This window comes from Onychomys torridus, chromosome 18 (genome assembly GCF_903995425.1).
Source record: "Onychomys torridus chromosome 18, mOncTor1.1, whole genome shotgun sequence".
NCBI lineage: Eukaryota > Metazoa > Chordata > Mammalia > Rodentia > Cricetidae > Onychomys > Onychomys torridus.
The window spans coordinates 3,460,201-3,481,388 of NC_050460.1; the positions used below are offsets into that span (position 1 = coordinate 3,460,201).

The 21,188-nt window shown below is 43.9% G+C and overlaps 1 protein-coding gene across 2 annotated transcripts in view; it reads left to right on the forward strand.

Annotated features, from left to right (window-relative positions):
- Tbc1d5 (TBC1 domain family member 5) overlaps positions 1-17,709 on the forward strand; it is a 292,901-nt gene extending 275,192 nt beyond the window's left edge. For both annotated transcript variants that reach the window (XM_036167803.1, XM_036167804.1), the window contains 3 exons: positions 12,830-12,909; positions 14,185-14,328; positions 15,488-17,709. In XM_036167803.1, coding sequence (XP_036023696.1) covers positions 12,830-12,909; positions 14,185-14,328; positions 15,488-15,781 — 518 coding nt within the window. In that variant the 3' untranslated portion in view covers positions 15,782-17,709. The remainder of the gene's footprint in view (positions 1-12,829; positions 12,910-14,184; positions 14,329-15,487) is intronic.
- The last annotated feature ends 3,479 nt before the right edge of the window (positions 17,710-21,188 follow it).

Sequence of the window (21,188 nt, forward strand, 5' to 3'; positions counted from 1 at the left end):
GGAATATGTCGATGGAAATATAGAGGAGAGAGATAGTTAGAAACATGGGATAGCTCAGGAGGGCCTGGGTCAAAACCCACCAGCCCCTTCTGTCTCTTCTAAAGGGCTTTTAAAGGAATGCCAAGGGGTAGGGCAAAAGACCTCCCCCCAGCACAGCCAAGTACATACCATCCCAAACACCTGTTGACCATGCATGTAATTAAGCCATCCACTAATACAGCCCTGCTGTGCAAAGCAAGCTCAGATCTCACTAGAAAACCTTTGTGGTTCACACAGATTCCTCCTAATTTTTTAAAGAGCCCCTCATGCACCTCAGATAAGCTGGTTCTGTCTTAGGTTATCCCCTTCAGCCAGACAACCCTTACCCATCTTGGAGGTACACTTTCCATCAAGTGCCCTCTGACTTAAGTTGGGAAGCTGGCAAGAAGAACATTGCCCATCCCTGATCTCAGCCTCTGGTGGGAGGATGTACTAAATTTTAACTCAGCTCTGGCCCAGGTTCCTGTTGAGTTTATGACGATTCACAGCAATCTCCATAGCTGCCATACATCCCAGTATAGGAGTAGAGGATGATAAAGAAGGCAAATTTTTTTTGGAATGGGTCTTAAGGTGTCTGTAACAGCTTTAGCTGTGCCAAGCCCTTTTTAAATCAATCAACTCTTGATGCAAACCACATCAGAAAAATTACATCAAACTTAAAGATTTCCTTAGCTTTTACCAAACTCTGGTTCATTAACATCAACATAATTCTACTATGAACATAACATATCTACAACTAGCATGGCTATTTACTATATGTTATTTGCACTTCTTACAAACTTACATCACTGTATACATTTACATTTTATGAATTTACATTAAACATTTAGACTTACATTCAACATTTACACTTTTAACAAACTCACATTCAACATGTACTTATTTATATTTCTTACAAGCTCATATTCATAAGGAAACTCTATAGGACTACCTTAGCAAATATCAAGACGAGATTTCTTAACTATTTACCAAGCTTATAGAAAAGACTTCTTAACTAACATCTAGAAGAGATTTCTTAGAAGAACTATTCACCAAACTTATATTCAAGAGGAAACTATTAGCAGACATCTAGGAAGAATCTCTTAACAGAAACTTACCCATCAAACATCAAGAAGAAATTTTACATTATCTTCCAACAAGACAGAGAATAATTTTCTTTGCACTTCATTTAGAAAGTAGAAATAGTGCTGCTGCTAAACAGTACTTTATATACTCCAGATCTTTTATAAAAACTCTACTAAGAGCTATCTCAGTTTACAGCAGGCCCAAAGAAGGAAAAAAGGAGAATGAGGAGGAAAAAACCTCCTAAGGAACATTATGTTCTGAATTGCTCAACAGGAAACTCCACAACAGTCAATTTTCCATCAGGAGAAGATAATTGTCTAAGTTGGAGGGGGGGTTCCAGACCTGCAGCTGAAGGTTTCCCTGTGTACCAAAAACATTGCTGAAACGTCATCCCAAAGTTTTCAAATAGTCTAAAGACCTCCTTATTCTCTTACTATCCCCAGACTACAAGACAGAACCTCAATGTCAGGAACATTGGTTCAGTTGCATTTCACTCCAGTTTCTCTAGAGGAGTGTCATTGGAGCTGACATTCCTCTGCTCTATACTCCTCAGACAATTTTCCCCCTTCTTAATTTTTTAAAGCTGCTCTTTAAGTTTACCATGAGTTTTCTTTTAATGATGCTGATGTTTCTGATAGATTTTTATTAGCCCAATATTTCTGGCAAAGTTATTTGTTCATCAGAACTGCTACTGTTCAAAGGAGTCAAGAACATAGATGTTTCATGAAACACATTCTTCATTACCTTACTCTGAGGAAGAACCTTTTCATGATTTAGTGTTTTTACTTCATTCATCAGCTTTTCACTGATGTTACTTTTATTAGCAGCTGTGATATATACTCTGACCAAGAGTTATTTAACTCAGACTGTAGTTGTAGCTTTTCAACCACTAGTAAGACAACTGTATTTTTCTGGAGTTTGATCCCTATCTACAATGCAGTCACTCCTTTCTGAACACATGCCTCCCTGTTCCCACATTAGACCTGCAAAAGAATCACCTAATGCAGGCTGTTTGTTTGGGGGAAGTAAAGCTCAGCTTCTTAAAAGTAGTGTTTTAAGTTGAGCATTTGAAAGTTTTTGTTTCAATTTGTCTGCCTTTTTTTCCATACTGGCTTGCCTATGCTGTCTTGCTTCTGTGCACTACATTTCCCAGGATGCCTTTGTCTATAGCATCACTATGTTTCAGACTGAATTTCCCAAGCTGCCTCTCTCTATATTGGTACACTACTACAAACTACCTTCCCCATAATGCCTCTCAGGTCCCATCAAACTTCTGGTTTCCTTTACAGGGTTTGTTTTCCTGCTTTTGCTTTTTTCAACAGATCTTTGATTCAAGATTTTTGCTTTTTTATTATGGGAGATTGAGAGATTTCTTTCTCCCTCAGCTGGCAATGATAGGTGTTTTTCTTTCCTGATAATGTCCCAGAACTGGGTTGTGCCCACCCGCTTTTGCATATTGAAGCAGGCCCTTTTGTGCCCCAAGCTTGCTCTTCCACCTTACCGGGTCAGTGAGAGAAAATGAAAGTACTTGAGATAAAGCTTTTTCGCATCCCTTTTAGAGAGACTTTTTCCCAGATAGATCTTTGTTTTGTCCCAACTTGTTCCTTCCCCTCATATGCAGAGCTTAAGATATCTCAGGCCACAGCTTCAATCCTCTGCTAACTGCTTCTGGAGGTAGGGCTTCTCTCCCTGAATCTACCTCAGCTTTTCCCATGCTGCCATTGCAGCTGCTACTTGGAACTTAGACCCTGCCTTTCTTTTTTCTTCTTCTTCTTCTTCTTTTTTTTTTTTCTCTCTCTCTCTCTAGCAGCTTTCCCAGGTCCTGCACCTTTCCAGGAAGAATCTGTCCCTGCTCCATTTTCTGTCTACACTCTCATCAGGCTCTAGTGGCAGGGAACTCTAGCCATTGTTTTTCTAATACTAGCTTCTAGCAGAGAAGATTTACCATATTCCAAGAGGTTTGTTTTTTTCTTAAAGCAATTAAAAGTGATGTCCCATACTGATAGAGGTTGTCTCCAGGTGAGTTAAATTTTTGCTCTTACAGAAAGAGAATCTGAGGTAGAAAGTTCTGAAAGACTTTTTGGTTTTTTAAAGAGAGAGATTGTTAAGTTTTTCCCAAGAAAGCTTTCAGTTTTTGAGAGAGAAAGACTACCAAGTTTTCCAAAGACTTTTGTTCTCTGCTTTTAACTTCATGGTCAAGAGAAAACTAATTCAGTGTTTTCATACAGTGGCAATGTCAACAAACTGAAAGCTTTCTTTCACTCATATTTACATCAGGGAAAATTCTTTCCTCTGCCACTTGGGACCAAAAGCTTCCCACAGGAATCTTTTTCTCCCCATTCTCTTCTCTTTGATAGATTCCTCTGATTTTTCCCCATTTACATTTATAGCCCTGTAGTTGAAGACCTTCTCTCCAGCCCCCACCAAGCCCTGTTAGTCCAACAACCCACTAATAAAATAAACACACAGACACTTATATTATTTAAACTGCTTGGCCATTGGCTCAGGCCTACCATTGTCTAATTGTCTAGCTCTTACTCTTATATTTAGCCCATTTCTATAAATCTATACTTTGCCACGTGGCTCGTGGCTTACCAGTACCTTATATCTTTCTTGTCATGGCAGCAGCTGGCAGTGTCTCTCTTCCAGCCTTTACTTCCCAGAATTATCCTCCTCCTTGTCCCGCCTACCCTATCCTTCCTTCCTGGCTACTGGCCAATCAGCACTTTATTTATTTTACCCAATCAGAGCAACACATTTGACATACAGAACATCCCACAGCATAGCCCCATAGTTAGAAAATTAAGGACATAGTTCCTCCATCTTGTTGCTTATCTTATTCTAAGAATTCTTCCCAAATATTCCTACTTTACTTTACTCTAATTTTTTTCTACACTATATTACTACACAGTCTTACATTTTTCCCTTAATTTTAATAGATAGAATTTTAAAAGAGGAAGAAATTAAAGAAACCTTGATAGAGAGATATATCTACCCTGCAACCTCACTAGGGCGTCTTTCAGCCCCTCATTCTTCCTCCTAAGAATACAAAAATTAATAATAATAATAATAATAATAATAATAATAATAATAATAATAAAACACTTTCTGTTTTACACTACAAAACTGGACTGGTCCAACTGCTTCTCGCAGGGTTTTCTCCCCAAGCTTTTGCCAAGTTCCTGTTCAGTGGCATCATCTCTGAGGGGCCTGCCACCCACGTTTTCCACCCCAGGGACTCTTGAGCAGGGAGAAATGAGAAATATGTAGATAGAAATATAAAGGAGAGAGACAGTTAGAAACAGGATAGCCTCAGGAGGGCCTGGGTCAAAACCCGCCAGCGCCTTCTGTCTCTCCTAAAGGGCTTTTAAAGGAATGCCAAGGGGTGGAGCAAAAGACCTCCCCACAGCACAACCAAGTGCAGACCATCCCAAATACCTGGTGACCATGCATGTGGTTAAGCCATCCCCTAATGTAGCCTTCCTGTATAAAGCAAGCTCAGGTCTCACTAGAAAACCTTTGTGGGCTCCCACACATTCCCACTGTGGCCTCTGTAGATTTTCTCTGCTAGCCCCTGCACTGTGGGTATTGCCTCTGAGGGCCAGTTTACCCCCACCCTACCCCACCTGCATCCATTGCCTAAGCTTTCAGGCCCAGGAATTGTCCTTGGCTGCCTCTGATAACTTAGTGGGTGCTGAGAAACATAGCCCACCTCCTTGCAGTTCAGTATCTTTCAAACCACCCAGCTTCTCAAAGCTCTGCCTTAAAATACACAGTCCTAAAAGTAAAGGTAGCCTTGGGGTCCCTGCCAAAGACTTTGAGAGCAGTTCTCAACTTCCTGCAGTGAGCTGTTAATGTTGAGTGGATCCTAGTGGCTTGGTTTGTTTGTTTAACTGAGAGATAACAAAATTGATATAGGCTCTTAAGAAAACCAAAGACATTTGTTCTCTAATTTATCTATTGCTCCAACTTGCTTTCTTGGTTTGGAGCAAAACTTTGTATTAGCAAAGAACTACAGTCAGTTTTCTCAGTGACTTTGCTGTTTGCTGTTGCAGTGTATAAGAGCACTTGCCAGCATGGCTTACTGGAAATTCAAGTAAACTGTCAGATTCTAGACTGTCTTTGCTTTGCTCCTTTTTAAAAATACTTTTTAGACATATTTAGAATAACATTGTTTTAAAATACAAGCTCTAAGGGTGTTTTTCTGTGTTTGTTCATTACTCAAGAAATATTTTTTTCTTTTCCTGTAATGCATCAAGCATTATCCCCAAGGCTAGAAAGAGCCCTGAGCAGGAAAGTTCCATTATATCATGCTAGGTACACATGCGGTCATGTCAAAGTATGCATGTGCCAAATCTGTAACTAGAGAGCTATTGTTTTATTTGTGGGCTGAAAGGCTGCTCAAAGAGAAGGGATAGTGTGCTGGATAGTTTTATGCCAACTTGACACAAGCTAGAGTCATCTGAAAGGAGGAAACCTCAGTTGAGAAAATGCCTCTATAAGATAAGGCTGTAGGCAAACCTGTAGGACATTTTCTTAATTAAAGATTGATGTGGGAGGCCCCAGCCCATTTGTGGGTGGTGTTACCCCTGGGCTGGTGGCCCTGGATTCTGTAAAAAAGCAGGCTGAGCAAGCCATGGGGAGCAAGCCAGTAAACAGCAACCCTCCATGGCCTCTGCATCAGCTCCTGCCTCCAGGTTCCTGCCCTGTTTGAGTTGCTGTCCTGACTTCCTTTGATGATATGGCAGTGGAAACACTTTCTTCCTCAAGCTAGTTTTGAACATGGTTTTCATCACAGCAATAGAAGCCATAACTAAGATTTGTGTAGATTGTAGACAGAGCTTTCAGTACAGGAGTACAAGAATGCTGCCTCTGGACACTTGGCAAACAAGGATACATTGATTCTGATGGCTTTAGAGGCCCAACTGGAATCAACTGATACAAGCAGGGCCTGGGGTGACCTTGTTGAATTAATAAGAATGCTGTGGTTTTTATCTAAATTGTTCTATTGACCAATAAAGAATCAGGAATCAGATGTGGGGGGTGAAAACTTGCTAGATCAGAGAAGCTGAGAAGCAACCAGCTGACCTTCCTTTTTGGCTGGAGATCCAGCAAGAGAGCATCTCTCTCCAGCCATCACAAACCAAAAAAGAAAAAAGGCCATGAATCTCTAGGTCCTCCCTACTCCTTCCTGTGTAGTCCATCTTCCTGTCTCCTTCATGTTCTCTATGGCTAATTTCTGTCAACTAGTCTCTGGCTAATTTTATTAACACAGTCTCAGAGTATCATAGTACAATCAAATATTCCATAAAATGCAATATTTTATTTTGTTTTAATACTTGTTTTAGTTATTTGAGAATTGTATACAATGTGTTTTGATCATATTCACCCTCCCATAAATCCTCCCAGATCCACCCCTCTAACTTACTCACTCAACTTTATGTCCTTTTTTTCCCCATCAAGACCAGTTTGTGTTGCTCAGATATTCTCGGATGTGTGTAGTCTCCCACTAGACTTAACAGAAGGTACACTCCTCATAGAGAACACTATTTCTCCTTCTCCTTCTTCTCCTGGCAGGTAACAATTGCCAATAGCTACACACCTAGTAGTGGGGTTTTGTGCCCAAGTTCCACTTCCATGCTGCGATGTGGTCTGGCCTGACCTTGCACAAGTTTTGGATGTGTGTTGTTGCAGCTACGGTGAGTTCATGTATGCAGCTGCCGTCTGTGTCCAGAGGGCACTGTCTCCCTGCAGTCACCTGGTCCCTCTGGCCCTTGAACTCTTTTCACACCATCTTCCACAATGACCCCTGAGCCTTCAGAGGGCTGTTCAATATATGTATTTCCTTTAGAGCAAAGCATTCTGCAATCTCTTATCTCTGTATCTTCGCCAATTGTGGGTCTCTGTATTAATCACCATCTACTGAAGAAAAAATGTCAGATAGGGGTTGAGAGAGTTTTTAGGAGTAAGTTTAATATCATGTCCATTTAATAGAATCATAGTGGTAGGTTCTTCTCTAGGGCCTATGTCCTATCTAGCTATAGGTTCTTACACCAGTAATGGTGTCACCTATGGGTTTCATCTTGTGGAGCAATACTTAAATCCAATCGGAAAGTAGTTGGTTATACTCCCATGGTGTTCATGCCATTATTACAACAGTGGGCATGTTTTTCCAGGTGAGTCATTATTATAGTTTGCAGGGTTCACAGTTGGGCATGACTAACGATTACTTGACTACTCTGATAGCATGCATAACACTTTTTAACATTGTGAGAACTTGCTGGTACAGAGTAAGCTTCCAAATGAGTTCCAAGTTGGTTTTTTCATGTTACCATCAAGTTCTGGAGGGTAAACAAGTAAAGGCAACAGCCTGCGATGTTTGGGAGTTAGTAGCACCTCACTAGCCAGCAATCCCAAGAGAAGTCAGCCATGCCTGGCACCGTGCTTTTTAATCTGTTAGCCTCTGCTGTCATCCTGTTAACTCCTCTTTATATGTGTATGTATATATGTTTTAGGAAAGTTCCATGGTAGTAAGTGGTTTCCACATGACATTTTCACAGTGTCTTTAAGTTATCCTTCCCATATTCCCTCCTCTACCCTGCCCTCTTCCCACTTCAATGGAATGCTTCCTGCTCCAGTATTCCCATTCAACTCTTTGTATCAGTGTGTTCTGTCTTCCCTCCCTTAAAAGTCCCTACTGATGGCCCCTTAGTAATTTCATAACCTCTGTTGGTGTTCCAAATGAAACACAAATGTCTGAAGTATCAAAGCTAACATCAAGAAATGAGCGAGCATGCCATATCTGTCTTGTGTATCTGGACTCCCTCACACAAGATGATTGTTTCCATTTAACTGCAGATTTCATCATTTCTCTTTTCTTTTCATTTATTCTTCTCTCATACAATAAAACTAACAACAGTTTCCCCTCTCTCCACTCCTTCCAGTTCCCCACAACATCCCTCCACCTCCTTCCTCCCCAAGATCTACCCCTCCACCTTCCCCCAGAGAAGAGCAGGGCTCCCAGGGACATCAACCAAGCATAGCATAGAGAATTGCAATGAGACTGTATAGGAAGGGGTACTGGTTGTTCTTGTTTTCCTAAGGCATCGAGTTATTATTAATCATTAATTTGATAGCTCAAGTACTTTAATGTAGGCACCTGGTGCTATAATCTCCTCTCTTAGAACTGCCTTCATTTTGTCCCATCAGTTTGGGTATGTTGTGTTTTCATTTTCATTCAGTTCTAGGAATTTTTAATTTTTTTTCTTGATTTCTTCCCTCATGAAGTATTGATTTAGTGTTGTGTTTAGCTTCCATGAGTTGATGTACTTTCCTAATATTGTTAATATTCAGTTTTATTGCATGGTGGTCTGATGCAGTGCAGGGTCTGATCTCAACTTTCCTATATCTGTTAAGACTTGTTTTGTGTTCTAATATGTGGTCCATTTTAGAGAAAGTCCCATGAGGTACTGAGAAGAATATATATATTCTTTAATGTTGCAGGGAAGATTCTTTATAGATAACCTCTTAGGTCCATTTTACTTATGAGTCATTTAATTCCAGAGTTTCTCTATTTAGTTAATTTCCAGGTGACCTGTCTATTGAAATCACCCATTATTACTGTGTTTTTGCCATCTGTGATTTTAAGTCTAATAATGTTTCTTTTATGAAATTGTGTCCTCCTGTATTTGGTGTGTATGTGTTTAGTATTATTATAGCCTGTTCCTGGATTTTCCTTAACTGATAATGAGTTCTTCCTTACCTTTTCTGACTAGTTTTGAAGTCTGTTTTGTCAGATACACCTGCTTGTTTCTTGGTTCCATTTTCTTGAAATATTTTTTTTTCATCTTTTTACCCTAAGGTGGTATAGGTGTAGGTGATAAGATGTATTTCTTGGAGGCAGCAAAACAATTAATCATATTTTCTGGTCCAAGCAATTAATCTGTTTTTGTTTCTTGCAGGGTTAAAATGATTCACATTAAGTTTGTTAACATGTGTATTAATTTTCTTTTGCTTTTGTAGTTTTCAGTTAGACCTCTTTTGTAAAGATGTGTTTATTTTATTTAATATGTATGAGTGTTTTGCTTGTGTCCATGTCTCTGCACCATGTGTGTGTATGGTACCTACAGAGGGCAAAAGAGGATGTCTGGCCCCCAGCAACTGGAGTTACCAGTTATGAGCTGCCATGTGGGTGCTAGAAATTGAATCCAGATCCTGTGCAAGAGCAGCCATCTCCACATTAAGCCATCTCTCCAACCCTGACTAGACCTCTCTTGATTTAGTGTTCCATAGTTACTTGTATCTTGTGTGTTTAACCTTCTTTTCAGACATATGCATTCCTTCTAGTAGCTTGTTGAGAGGTAGGTTAGTCGTCATATATTCCTCAAATCTGTTTTTATTATACAGAATTTCCTTTCTCCTTCTATTGTGGCTGACTGATTGTTTTACTGGGCATAATGTTCTGTTTTGGAATCTATGGTCTTTCATAATTTGTAAAACTTCAGTCCATTCTCTTCTGGTTTTCAATGTCTCCGTTGAAAAATCTGCTATGATTCTGATGGACCTGCCTTTGATTGTGAGCTGATCTTAATCTATTGCTGTTTTCAATATCCTTTCTCTGTTTTGTGCATCAGTATTTGGGCTATTACATGACACAGGGAGTTTCTTTTCTGGCTCTGTGTCATGGTTTGGTTTTCTGTAAGTCTCTTGGAGCTTGACAGATACCTATGCTTAGATTAGGGAAGCTTTCTGTTGTTGATCTTGTTGGCCTGGACCACTTCTCCTTCTGCCATAACTGTTAATCGTGAATGTGGCTTCTTTATAAAGTTCCACAGTTCCTGCATCTTTTCTTCTTGTTGGTTTGTTTGTTTGTTGCTGTTGTTGGCCTTTGTTTTGTTTTGACATTGTTTTTGACTGAATGAGCCAATTCTTCGGCCATAAGACTGGAGAGTCTGTCCCACTTGGTCCAGTCTATTGACGAAGCTGATTTTTGTTTTGTTTGTTTGATTTTTTTGATTCCTGAATTTTTCAAGTTTTATTTCATTTTGGCTTGTCTTCAGAGATCCTCTTTCTTTATTATATTCTACTTTCATGTCTTATATTGTTTTTATTATTTCATTAAACATTTGTGTTTTCGTGGTCTTCATTCAAGCATTAATTCATATTCTCTGAGTTCTTGGATCATGTTTATTATTTCTATTCCAAATTCATTGTCTTATGCATCCTCTAAGTTACTTTTCTCAAGGGACATTACTATGAGAATACTAATTTTGGGGATAGTCTTGTTTTGGTTATTCATTATTATATATTTAAGATGGCACCTAGGTGTCTGGAGCTAGGTTATCAGTTCTGTTTCTTAGTATGAAAAACTTACCTGTATTTTGTTGAGTGTGTGTTTGAACCTGTTTCCTATTGCCCCAATTTGTCAGGTTGACCAGCTGTATGGGGCTTTAGGTTCACTCTGGGCAAAGCAGTGTTGATGTTTGAGTGCAGTCTCAGCATGAGCTAAGTTATGTCTCTGAGTCCAGGAGACCTTCCATAAATCCCTAAGATTCTCACAGCCAGTCTTCAGAAGTCCAGGGGAATGCTCAGAACTTCCCCTCAGACACAGGGTGCCGGTGGAGTTGGCAGTGCAAGTCTTGGATCCCTGCCTGAAGAGGAAAGGCAGGGAGGTGGTGGAAGATGTTGTTGGTTTTTTGGTTTTGGTTTTGTTTTGTTTTGTTTTGTTTTAAATTCTTTTACTCTTTGGCTCTTTGGAGGCCTGCCACCCAGCTCCCAAATAAATACACATGGAGAGTTATTATTATAAGCATTAGGTTGGCTTGTTTCTAGCCAGCTTTTCTTAACTTGTCCCAGCCACCTTCTGCCTCTAGGCTTTTGTCTCTTTCTATTTCTGTATCTCTTCCTTTACTTCTTACTCTATGTAGGCTAAGTGGCCAGCCCTCAAGTCCTCCTCTCCTTCTCCTTTTTTCACTCCTAGATCTGGCTTCTAAGATTTCTCCTCCTATTTATTCTCTCTGCCTGTCAGCACCACCCAGCCTTTCTCCTGCCTTGCTGTTGGCCATTCAGCTCTTTATAGACTAACCAAGTGTTTTAGGCAGGCAAGCAAAGAGAGTTTCACAGACTTAAACAAATGCAACATCAAAGAATGCAACACATCTTTGCATCATTGAACAAATGTTCCACAGCATAAACAAATGTAACACATCTTTAATTAATACTCTACAACCAGAAGACACAGAGGACACATGTTCCTCTAGCAACACACCAGGGTTAATGAAGTTTCAGGTACACATCTTGTGAACCTTTCTGGAAAAGGGTGGTGGTTCTCAGGTCTTGGGAATAGGTGGAGTTGGGAGTATGAATCTATTGTTTAGCTAGAAAAGAAGCCAAGTGTGGGCAGCAGGCGAGTGGCATGGGTTCAACTGGTAAAAGGAGTCTAGATTCCCTGCCTAGAGATGGGGAGGGATAAGGTCACTGAGCCGAGGTGGATGGAATTGCCAGTATAAGTTAGGCCTTTCTACCTGAAAAGGGGTGCCAGAAAGAGCTTCAAAAGGCAGGCATGAAGCATGTGTTGCTAGGGCAGGTCATGTGGGTGAGTGGAATGTTGCTGTGGGGTCTAGTGCCTCTTCCTAGGGAGGGTGAGTCCACAGGTTGCAGGGATGAGTAGAATTAGTGGCATGGGCCTAGTGTCTGCCTACAGAAGAGGCCATGTATGAACAGCAGGGGTGTATGAAACAGAGAACAGGATAGGGTTGGTGCTGGGAGTCTGGACTGCTTGTCTAGGAATGGTGGCTAAGGGCTTTTAGTGTGGGGTACATAGGGCTGGTGGTGTGAGGGGGTTCCAGAAAGGGCACAAGAAGGGAGGCACACATGGGCCATGTGTTCCTCGGGCATGTCTTAAGGGAAGAATATAATGTTTCAAGAATTATAAGTTAGGTATCTTCTAAGGCCATGGTAGTCAGAGAACTTAAAAGGTGTAAAGATTATGGAACTTATTTAAAGTGAGTCTCAAAACTGGTCTACCTAGCAGCATCTTGAAATGTGTTTTAATTGTATTTCCCCCACCCCCAACCACAATACTGTACATCACACTGCAATATGTCAACAGGTGCTGAGTATTAGTGGTGATCAACACTCTTTTGCCTGGTCCCCTAGGTCAGATCTGAAGGAAAGACCTATGGTCCTTAAGTCCCTAGAGAACAGAATCATTCTCCTTTAAAGACACTAGGTTAAAACAAGTTGGCTCCATAGGCATTGGCATCTAAGGTTTTGGTGCCATGAGTTTGCCCTCTTACTATTAATACTCCATTGAATTGGCAGCATGATTTATTCTTACAGATCACCAGAGACAACCTATTTATTAATTTTAATCATTCAGGAGGACCTAATCTTTAGAAGGAAACAGGTTAAGCACCATTGAACTGTGAGGTGGTGAAGAAAGCCCAAGGAAGAACTTCTCACAGAAATAGGACAAGGAATAAGCACAAGTCAGTGAGGGCTCCCCAGTGTCTCATTGGAGTTGAGCAGCACCTGTGATTGCAGCACATTAAGAAAGTACAGGGGGAACCTGCTTGTAGGCTATGCTTGCCGGGCACAGTGCTGAACTTCCTGCCACCAGCTGCAGTCTGCAGAGCACCCTTAGTGGAAGATCTCTAAAGCTGTGTGGTGACATGTAAGTTGTACACAGAGCATTTGTTATAAAATGTCATTTTTCTATTTTCAGTAAATATTCAAGATATGGTATTACAAGAGAATTTGGAAAAAGAAGATCAGATTCTGGTTTCCTTGGCAGGGTTAAAGCAGGTATGTTCATGACTCTGATACCATGTGTATGTTCCACAGGCCAGCATTGTGCCTACTCTAAGGATGGTTACCTTACAGTATATAGGACCATATAAGAGCCATTCACCGATGTCAGCCCAGGTAGAGTTCCTTCTGAGTCTGTACCTCCTCATGCTCCTCACTCCTGGGGACTCTGTCTCACTGGCTTGTAGCCCAAATGGTTTTTCATTTCCGCATCAGCTACCCCTACTTCCTCTTCCCACAAGACCCATTGCGTTTGCACCTTACCTCAACATAAGCTTTGGTCATTTATTTACAAATACATGGATGCTGTGGGAAGCACAGATGATAGTCATTACTTTCAATGGGCCTCAAGAGCCCAGTGACCCACCCCTGGCAGGTCTAAGCAAGATGCAGTGTCAATGAAAAGGAGCACGTTATATCTGAACAGGCGGCGGGAGTGGAACCGCTCCCTGGCTGTGCAGCCGCACAGATGGCAATTCCTACTGAATAATCAGCACAGTGGGTACCTGAACGGAGTCATATCTTCACCAGCCATTACTAAGTCCATAACTTTGACAGTTGGATTTTCACCAGTGGTTCATTTCTTATAGTGTGATGTGAACATTCATACTACAGTATTCTCCACTTCATCCATGGGTATATCCCATGACCCTTCCCTAAATGCTTAAAATCACAGATTTTCCTGCATTGTCTATGTACTGTATTTTTCCCTACACATAACTGAGCTAGACTAAGGGTTAGCTATTAGACATGGTGAGGGATTACAAGAGCAACTAAGAAGAGAGTGACTGTAACAGCATAATATTTATAATAAGGGTTGTGTGTGTCCTCTCTCAAACTCACCGCCTGTGTTCTCCTCTTACAAAGATGTCACCTGGTGCAGTTGTCCATGATGAAGGAAGGTGGGGGTAATGGGGTGCTGTTGTATAGACTTGGCTACTGTGTGGAAGCACTGTCATGCAGCACAGTTGATCTGATGAGCAGGGCAGCAGAGTACATGGCATGGGCAATCTGGATGAAGGGTTGATTCCCATTAACTCCTCTGAAAGTTGTCTTGCTAGGGAAGGCAAGAGATTTCATCATACTACTCAGGCTAGCACACAGCTTAAAACTTAGGACCTATTCCTTCTAGAAGGTCAGTGACTTCTAGAAAGGAATTACAGTAGGAAAAACAGGTCAATGACTAATTTATTTCAAATGTATGTAATGCTACTCAGCACTTAGCTACAAACTCATTCATCTTTTTGTTATTTTCCTTTCCTTTGAAAATAGATCAAAGACATTCTGAAAGGTTCCCTGCGCTTCAACCAGAGCCAGCTGGAGGCTGAGGAGAATGAGCAGATTACCATTTCCGATGACCACTACTGCTCCAGTGGCCAGGACCAGAGCAACCAAGTTCGCAGGGCCACCAAGCAGGTACAGGAGTCTTGATGAGTACTGATGAGAATGGGCTTTCATGAGATGAAAGTAAGTTCTTCAAAGTTCGGAAGGACAGTCCTATCAAAGAGAGCTAGTGTGGGGTGCTCCCTGTCAGTAGCTGCCCATAGTCAAGCTTTTTGTTGCTATTGTTTGGGGTTTTTCAACCTTTGATTAAATGCACTGTCCTTCCTTGGGACACAATATAAAATTGTTTACAGAAACTGGCCTTACTCTCTTATAGGACAGAGCATCTGAGTAAACACACCCACTGTGACCCCTTGTCTTCCATGACTGTATAAATCGAATCACATGATTAGGTCTGGCAGACCTAAAGCAATAGCATTTAGCTCCTTAAGCTTCATAAGCTTGATTACACTGTCTGTCCCATTGAAAGAAATTAATCTCTTTTCCCTGCAATTTACCATATGTGGGAGTTTGGGATTAACTAAAATCTGAGAATCCAAGTAGATGGAAACCAGCCACGCCCAGGAATTCTCACGGCTGTTTCTAGCGTTTTTTAGAAGCTAGCTGTCAAATTGCCAGCACTTATCTGGGTTAAGGCTTTTGTCCTAGAGATGTTCTAAAGCTTGTTCCTGTGTCTTTGGACTCCTGCGCTTTTTCCTTGGAGACTTTGTAGCTCTTTCCAGCCAAGAAATGTAAAGCCTTTTAGATGTTTTTATCTGAACCCCATAGACAGGCTTGCAGTTAGTATATTATTATCTACATATTATAGCAGACTTTTAATTCTCCTCAAGTCTTTGCACAGGATCTCTCTAAAAATGGTCCTGGAATTTCCAGAGCACTGTGGAAGCACTGTCTTCAATGTCTTGTTGTGTCTGTCTGCTCATTTAAAATCAACAATTCCCAAGACCCAGGATACAGCAGGATGCAGAAAGAAAGTGTCCTTTAAATCCAGAACTATGGAGTACTTTCTGTCCCAGGAAAGTTGATAGGGATTAGGAACTACAGATGTTCTGCACCACTACCACATGTCAGAGCGTCAGGGCCTTGGAACAACTAGCCCAACCAGCGTCTTTCCAGACGGGGTGCAGGGTGAGATGGCCACCTGGCCGAGTTGGCCACCCTGCTCACAGGCCTCTGTACAGTGTGGCCATCCCTGCTCTCACCATCCTTCTCCTCTGGTTTTACTCCACAGGCCTCTCCAGAGATGCCAGGGTGTGCAGGTGGAGGGACCTCAGATGACTTCATTCTGGTTTCCAGAGAAGATGAGGGGCGCAGTGCCAGGGGCCGCGTCTCAGGCCAGTCTCAGCCTCTTCTCCCCCTCAGAAGCACATCTGGGAAAAGCAGAGTCCCAGCCTGCTCCCCACTGGTGTTCTCAGACCCGTTGATGGGCCCAGCCTCAGCTTCCTCCAGCAACCCCAGTTCCAGCCCTGATGACGACAGCAGCAAGGACTCTGGCTTCACCATCGTGAGCCCCTTGGATATCTGAACACGGGACCCCGCTAGTGGAGACCCTCTTGAACCAGTGTTCTTTTCCCGGCATGCATTTGGCATTGGCACAACCCTTTGGAATTAGAAAGAGGTTTCCTCTTTCAATGTGCTGTGTTCACCAAAAGTGCAGATAGACCTTTCCAGGCCCTTCTGACCCTGTAACCCTTGGTCTGGGTTAGGGCTAGCTCCGTGCCCTCTGTCAGACCAGACCAGAACTGAGCAGCTGTCTTCCATCCCCTCCTCCCCACAAGCTGTCAGTTACACTTAGAAGGAAGGGCTGCTTTCAAGATCCCTTTATCAAAGCTCCAGCCACAGGAAAATTGTTGATACTGTGTGGAAACCTGGCAGGCAGCCTCACTCCTACCTTCAGAAGCCCAACCACAGACTCACAGCAGCAGAACAAAAAGAGAACAAACTGGGTACATTTCCTGGCCCTGGATTGATAAACTTCAGCCACCTCTGCTCCTCTGTGAGAAACTGCATTTCACCTTCCAAACTCCATAGCCAGGAAGCAAGGTGGCTGTAAGCTCCAGCGGCCTGTTCAATGAACACAAAGGAAAACCACATTCACACCAGACCCCACTTGGAATTAGATTTGGAGTCCCTTCTATGGGAGCAGGCTTACTAAAGAACATTCCAGGTGCCAGAAAGATGCAGGGCTCCTAATAACCCCTTTCCACTCTGGGCACTCAGCTGTAAACTGCACCCAGGCACCACTGCTAGGATACATCTTCCTGCCCCATGCCCCTGCCTAGGCTGGCATAGGTGTGACACCTCCTCTTCCTCAGTTGGCAGAGTACAGAGCTATATCAGGCACAACACATCTTTCCTGCAAGGAGAAGGGCTTTCTGTGCCCAAGCATGCATTCTGGGGACAGTGAAGATTGTTGGCAGATGCAGCCTGTTCCATCTGCCTTCTGTCCCTGCCCTTCTAGGGCAGCAGAGCCTCTAGGCATCGACCCTGCCCTTCATAGCACTGTCTTTCTCTGTAGACAAGTATGCTAATATCAGGATGCTCACCCCCTGCTCAAGTAAATCTCCTATGATGATTTCTCCTTAGCTACACTAGATAGCAGGGCCCATGGCTCACATGGTAGCAAGGCTCAGCCAGTGCCTAGTGAGCTCGGTCCCCTGCCCTCTGCCTAATCCTCTCAGCACTCTGGGGAGGACTAGTTCCATGTCCCATAAAGATACTCTGTAAGAACCAGGACCACCACATGATGGACATCCATCCCCTGAGGGCAGGTTGCCAGCAACCACTTCACAGAAGGCATCAGTACCCCTGGACCTAAGGTAGGAGTATTGACTTACCCCTCCAGGCCTGGGATAGTGCTGGCCATGTCAGTCCCAGCTGGGGCACTGTCCCCCACATTCCCTTTGCTTTGAGAATAAGGGTCATAGCTGAGTATTACCAGCTATTCACAGGGTCAAGAAGAACAGGCTGATTCCTTGTCATTTGAAGGAGCATTTCATAGTCCCTAATCTAGCTGCCATGCCTGTCTCCTCACCCCCCGCCAATTCTCTGCTTGTGTGGGTGCCACATGAGAGCTCCTGGGTTCACACTGAGATGTTTCTGTGGTCCCCAGTCAGTCTACTTTCTGCTTGGAAGAAACAGGAATAGAGAGTGTGGTCTTTTCTAAGTGACTTTGTTCTTCCTGGTTGAACATTGTGTCCTCTATGTTACCTGCATTGCTGGTGCAGAATGCATTCCTTCCCTGTGATTTTATCAGGTACTTCTGTTGAATTGCACATTTTAAAATCCTGGATATATAGAACCTTTTTCTTTAACCACGTGGTAATCATCAGTTCTAATTGCTCATGTTTTGATTATAGCAGCTAAATACAATTTTATATATATATATATGTCAAGCTTAGATTAAGCCCCGTTGTCATCTAGTTTTTTATAAATGTCTCTGTGTTTCATGCAGTCCTCTCTGATCAGATTAGAATTGTGAGTTCAAACATACTGTGTGCTACACAGAGGGTTATAGCCTTCCTTGCCTTATCTTATGAGTGTGCCGTGGTCGTGGGACCTCTCTGGCTTAGTTTGCCAAAGATGACCTGTTGTTCCTCACTCACTACAACTTGAAAAGAAATGACCACACCACCATACAGCCTCCTCCCTGTGGCCTGCCTCCTCCTGAGGGTTGGATACCAGCCAGGGTGGGCTGTGCTGGCCAAGCCAGTGCTGCCTTTTGTGTCAGAGAGCTGAGCAGACGCAGAACCATCTCCGAGCATGACCTGCCGCTGCTCATGCAAGCTGCTTTTTGCTTTTTAAAAGTTCTCCAAGTGACCACCGAAGGACAGAGTGGGAGCACCTGTGGCCACTGCGTCCCTACATCAGTTTGTGCTCCAGCATGTGGGCTCATGAGGACACCTCTTCCTTTGGTAGAGGTACCATTTCATGTGTTCTCATAAAGGACTTTTAGAACTGGGAGAACATCCACTTCTTCCAAGAACCTGAGGTCAGGCAAACATGGAAGCGCCTGGCCAGGTAGGGCTGCTGCTGGCCATGGCTTGCCCTCGCCTGCTTTTCCTTCCTTTGCAACATGGGCAACCTTCACAGCCTCCTGAGAGTGCTTCCTTACCTGCAAGATACCACCAATGCTGGTCTGCTCTGGTCAGCCGGCGAGGTTAAGACATTTGAAGCACAGGTGTGAAGTGAGTGACAGAGCCATTCCAGGGATGATTGTGGTTCTGGAAGTGCCACTGAAGGAAGAAGTCCCCACTCCCATTGACAGTGTAGACTACAGAGGCCTCCTGATGCTCAGCCACTGTTCCAATACAGCTTGCCCTTCCCTGCCCATGTCAGGCTCCTACAGCACAGGATTTGCCATAGGCTAGGGATGGGAGAGATGGTCAGAGCACTTTACATCTTAAATGACACAAAGGAGGGCCTGGGGTTGGGGGGGGGGGCACCTGTAGTTTAGATGATACGAGGGAGCCAGCAAGTGAGCAGTCACTTAGCATAGGCTCAGGCAGCTTTAGGGGCCAAGCCAGCCAGTGACCATAGTGTGTCGCAGCAGCCTCAAGCCATCTCAGGGGTAAAGGAACTAGCTCACGTGACCCAAACTTCTCCAGGCTAATCATAGCCACATGTGTGCCAGAAGTGCTTCGTCCTTGTCCTCAGCTGTCCGGTGTAGCAGGAACTTCCTAACTAGCTCTGCTCTCTACCTGAGAAAATGAGAGGAGCTGGTGGTACACACCTTTGATCCCAGTACTCTGGAGGCAGAGGCAGATCTCTGAGTTCGAGGCCAGCCTGGTCTACAGAGCAAGTTCCAGAACAGCCAGGGCTACATAGAGAAACCCTGTCTCAAAATATAAAAAGAAAAATGGCTGCAATGGGTGCCGTCTTCCTACCAAAGAATTACAACCAGTTACAAACATGCAGAGATGACCATTCACCTTTCCACAGTATCCTTGGCCCTCAGTGTGGTATAGCCAGCTCCTGCCTTCTTGTTCCTACCCCTGAACCACAGCCACTCAGCTGCCCAGGCCGAGCCCTGCTATCTAATTCATAGGTCCCCTGTCCTCCAATTAATTGATTGTAAATAAGACCTTGTCCCTATCTGCTACCTGTGGCCAGTGGCCTTACAACCCCCAGTCTCCAGTCCACCCTCCTCTAAAAGAAGGCAACCTCTTTACCCCAGAGAGTATGTTCCCACCCTGGTAAGTTCTACCCAAGCCACACCCATCTCCCTTCCTCTGCTTGAGCCCTGCTACCAAGTCTGCTTTAGAAGTGTCAGCCCTACCAGGCAGGCAGCCCTTAGGAGACTCCATCCAGCTCCACCCACACTGCATCCTGAAATCTCACTCTCTGGTTTCACTTTGCTGTGAGTGAGCCAAGTTCTGACTGAATGTGTATTGCTGACATAGATGCTGCAGGTCGAGAACTCCAAGGCCCAGCCCCACTCAAGGCTTTACCCCAGTGAGGCTCAGAGGAATGGCAAAGCCTTCCCCCTGAGTCCAACTATGAATGATTATGGTTAATTGGCCAGTGTATGCAAAGGTAATGACAGCCCAAGACTGCTTTGCTTCATAAGCCTCCTTCAGAGACTAGATAACCCCTCCCTCTGCACTGTGCCTAATAAACACACAGCCTCCAAGTAGGGCAGTGGTAGACTCCCAACTTTACTGTGTGGGTGTCTGTGTGTTGCTGTGGGATAATGCTTTTGTACACTGATTGAATAAAACGCTGATTGGCCAGTAGCCAGGCAGGAAGTATAGGTGGGATAAGCAGACAAGGAGAATTCTGAGAAGAGGAAGGCTGAGTCAGGAGATGCCAGCTTGCAGTCCAGGGAGCAGCATGTAATGGCACACAGGTAAAGCCATGAAATACGTGGCAACATATAGACTAACAGAAATGTGCTGAGTTTAAGTGCAAGAGCTAATAAGTAGTAAGCCTGAGCTAATGGCCAAGCAGTTTTAATTAGCATAAGCCTCTGTGTGTTTACTTGTGTCTGAGTGGCTGCAGGACTAGTGGGTGAGAGATTTGGCCCAACCGCAGGCCAGGTGGGACACAGGAAAACTTCAGCTACAGTGTGTCTGTTCTTTGCTAACTCCCATGCGTCCTCAGTCAGAGTTCCAGAACCAAAGTCACACACAGCACAGCAGACCCTGTAGAACGAAGGTGTACCACCATGCCTTCCCATTACATCACAAGCAAACTAGCTGGAGGAGGTGGTTTTAAGCTGAGGAAGGGTAATTATGTAGGGCTATCTTCCTCCTGTGCCCAAACCAGTGGCTCATCTCTGAGCTCCTGTCCTGAGGCCACAGGTCTTTCTCAGCCTGACCTCCCACTGTGTCATTGAAGGTCAGCAGTCTCCATACCCTCCTTGAAAAGAGGCCCACATGTTAGCCACTCCTGTTCATTGAGGACCTGACATGTGTCTGCACTGCCTGGAGCTAGAGACTCGCCAGGAAAAGATGGGCCTCACGATTTTTGGGGACTTGCAGTCTAACCAGCGAGATGCAGCATGCAGCAGATGAGCAAATGGGACACCAGCAGCAGATGGGGTAGAAACACCACTGCCCCAGCAGGAACATAGAAAGGCCAGAGGCCTGGCCTGGAACCCAGTGTCTAGTACCCTCCCAGGTAAGAGGGACAGAGGAAAGAACATCACTGGAGCCTCTTTCACCATCTGGGAGGGGTGGGATGCTTGAACTGCAAACCCTGCAGCTGTGGGATTGCACCTGGTTGTCACCCTCATAGCTCACGGGGCAGGTTCTATGTGGCTGTCTTGGACAGCATGCTCAGCCCTCAAGCCTGCAACTGGCCGGTGAAGCCTGGGATGGTATCAGCTTCTGGGCTCAAGGCTCTGCATGACCTCAGCAGCTTCCTAGGCTTTAATCTATAACAGCCAGCACTGGAGCCCAGACCCTCTGACTGGCCAACTGAAGAGAGGA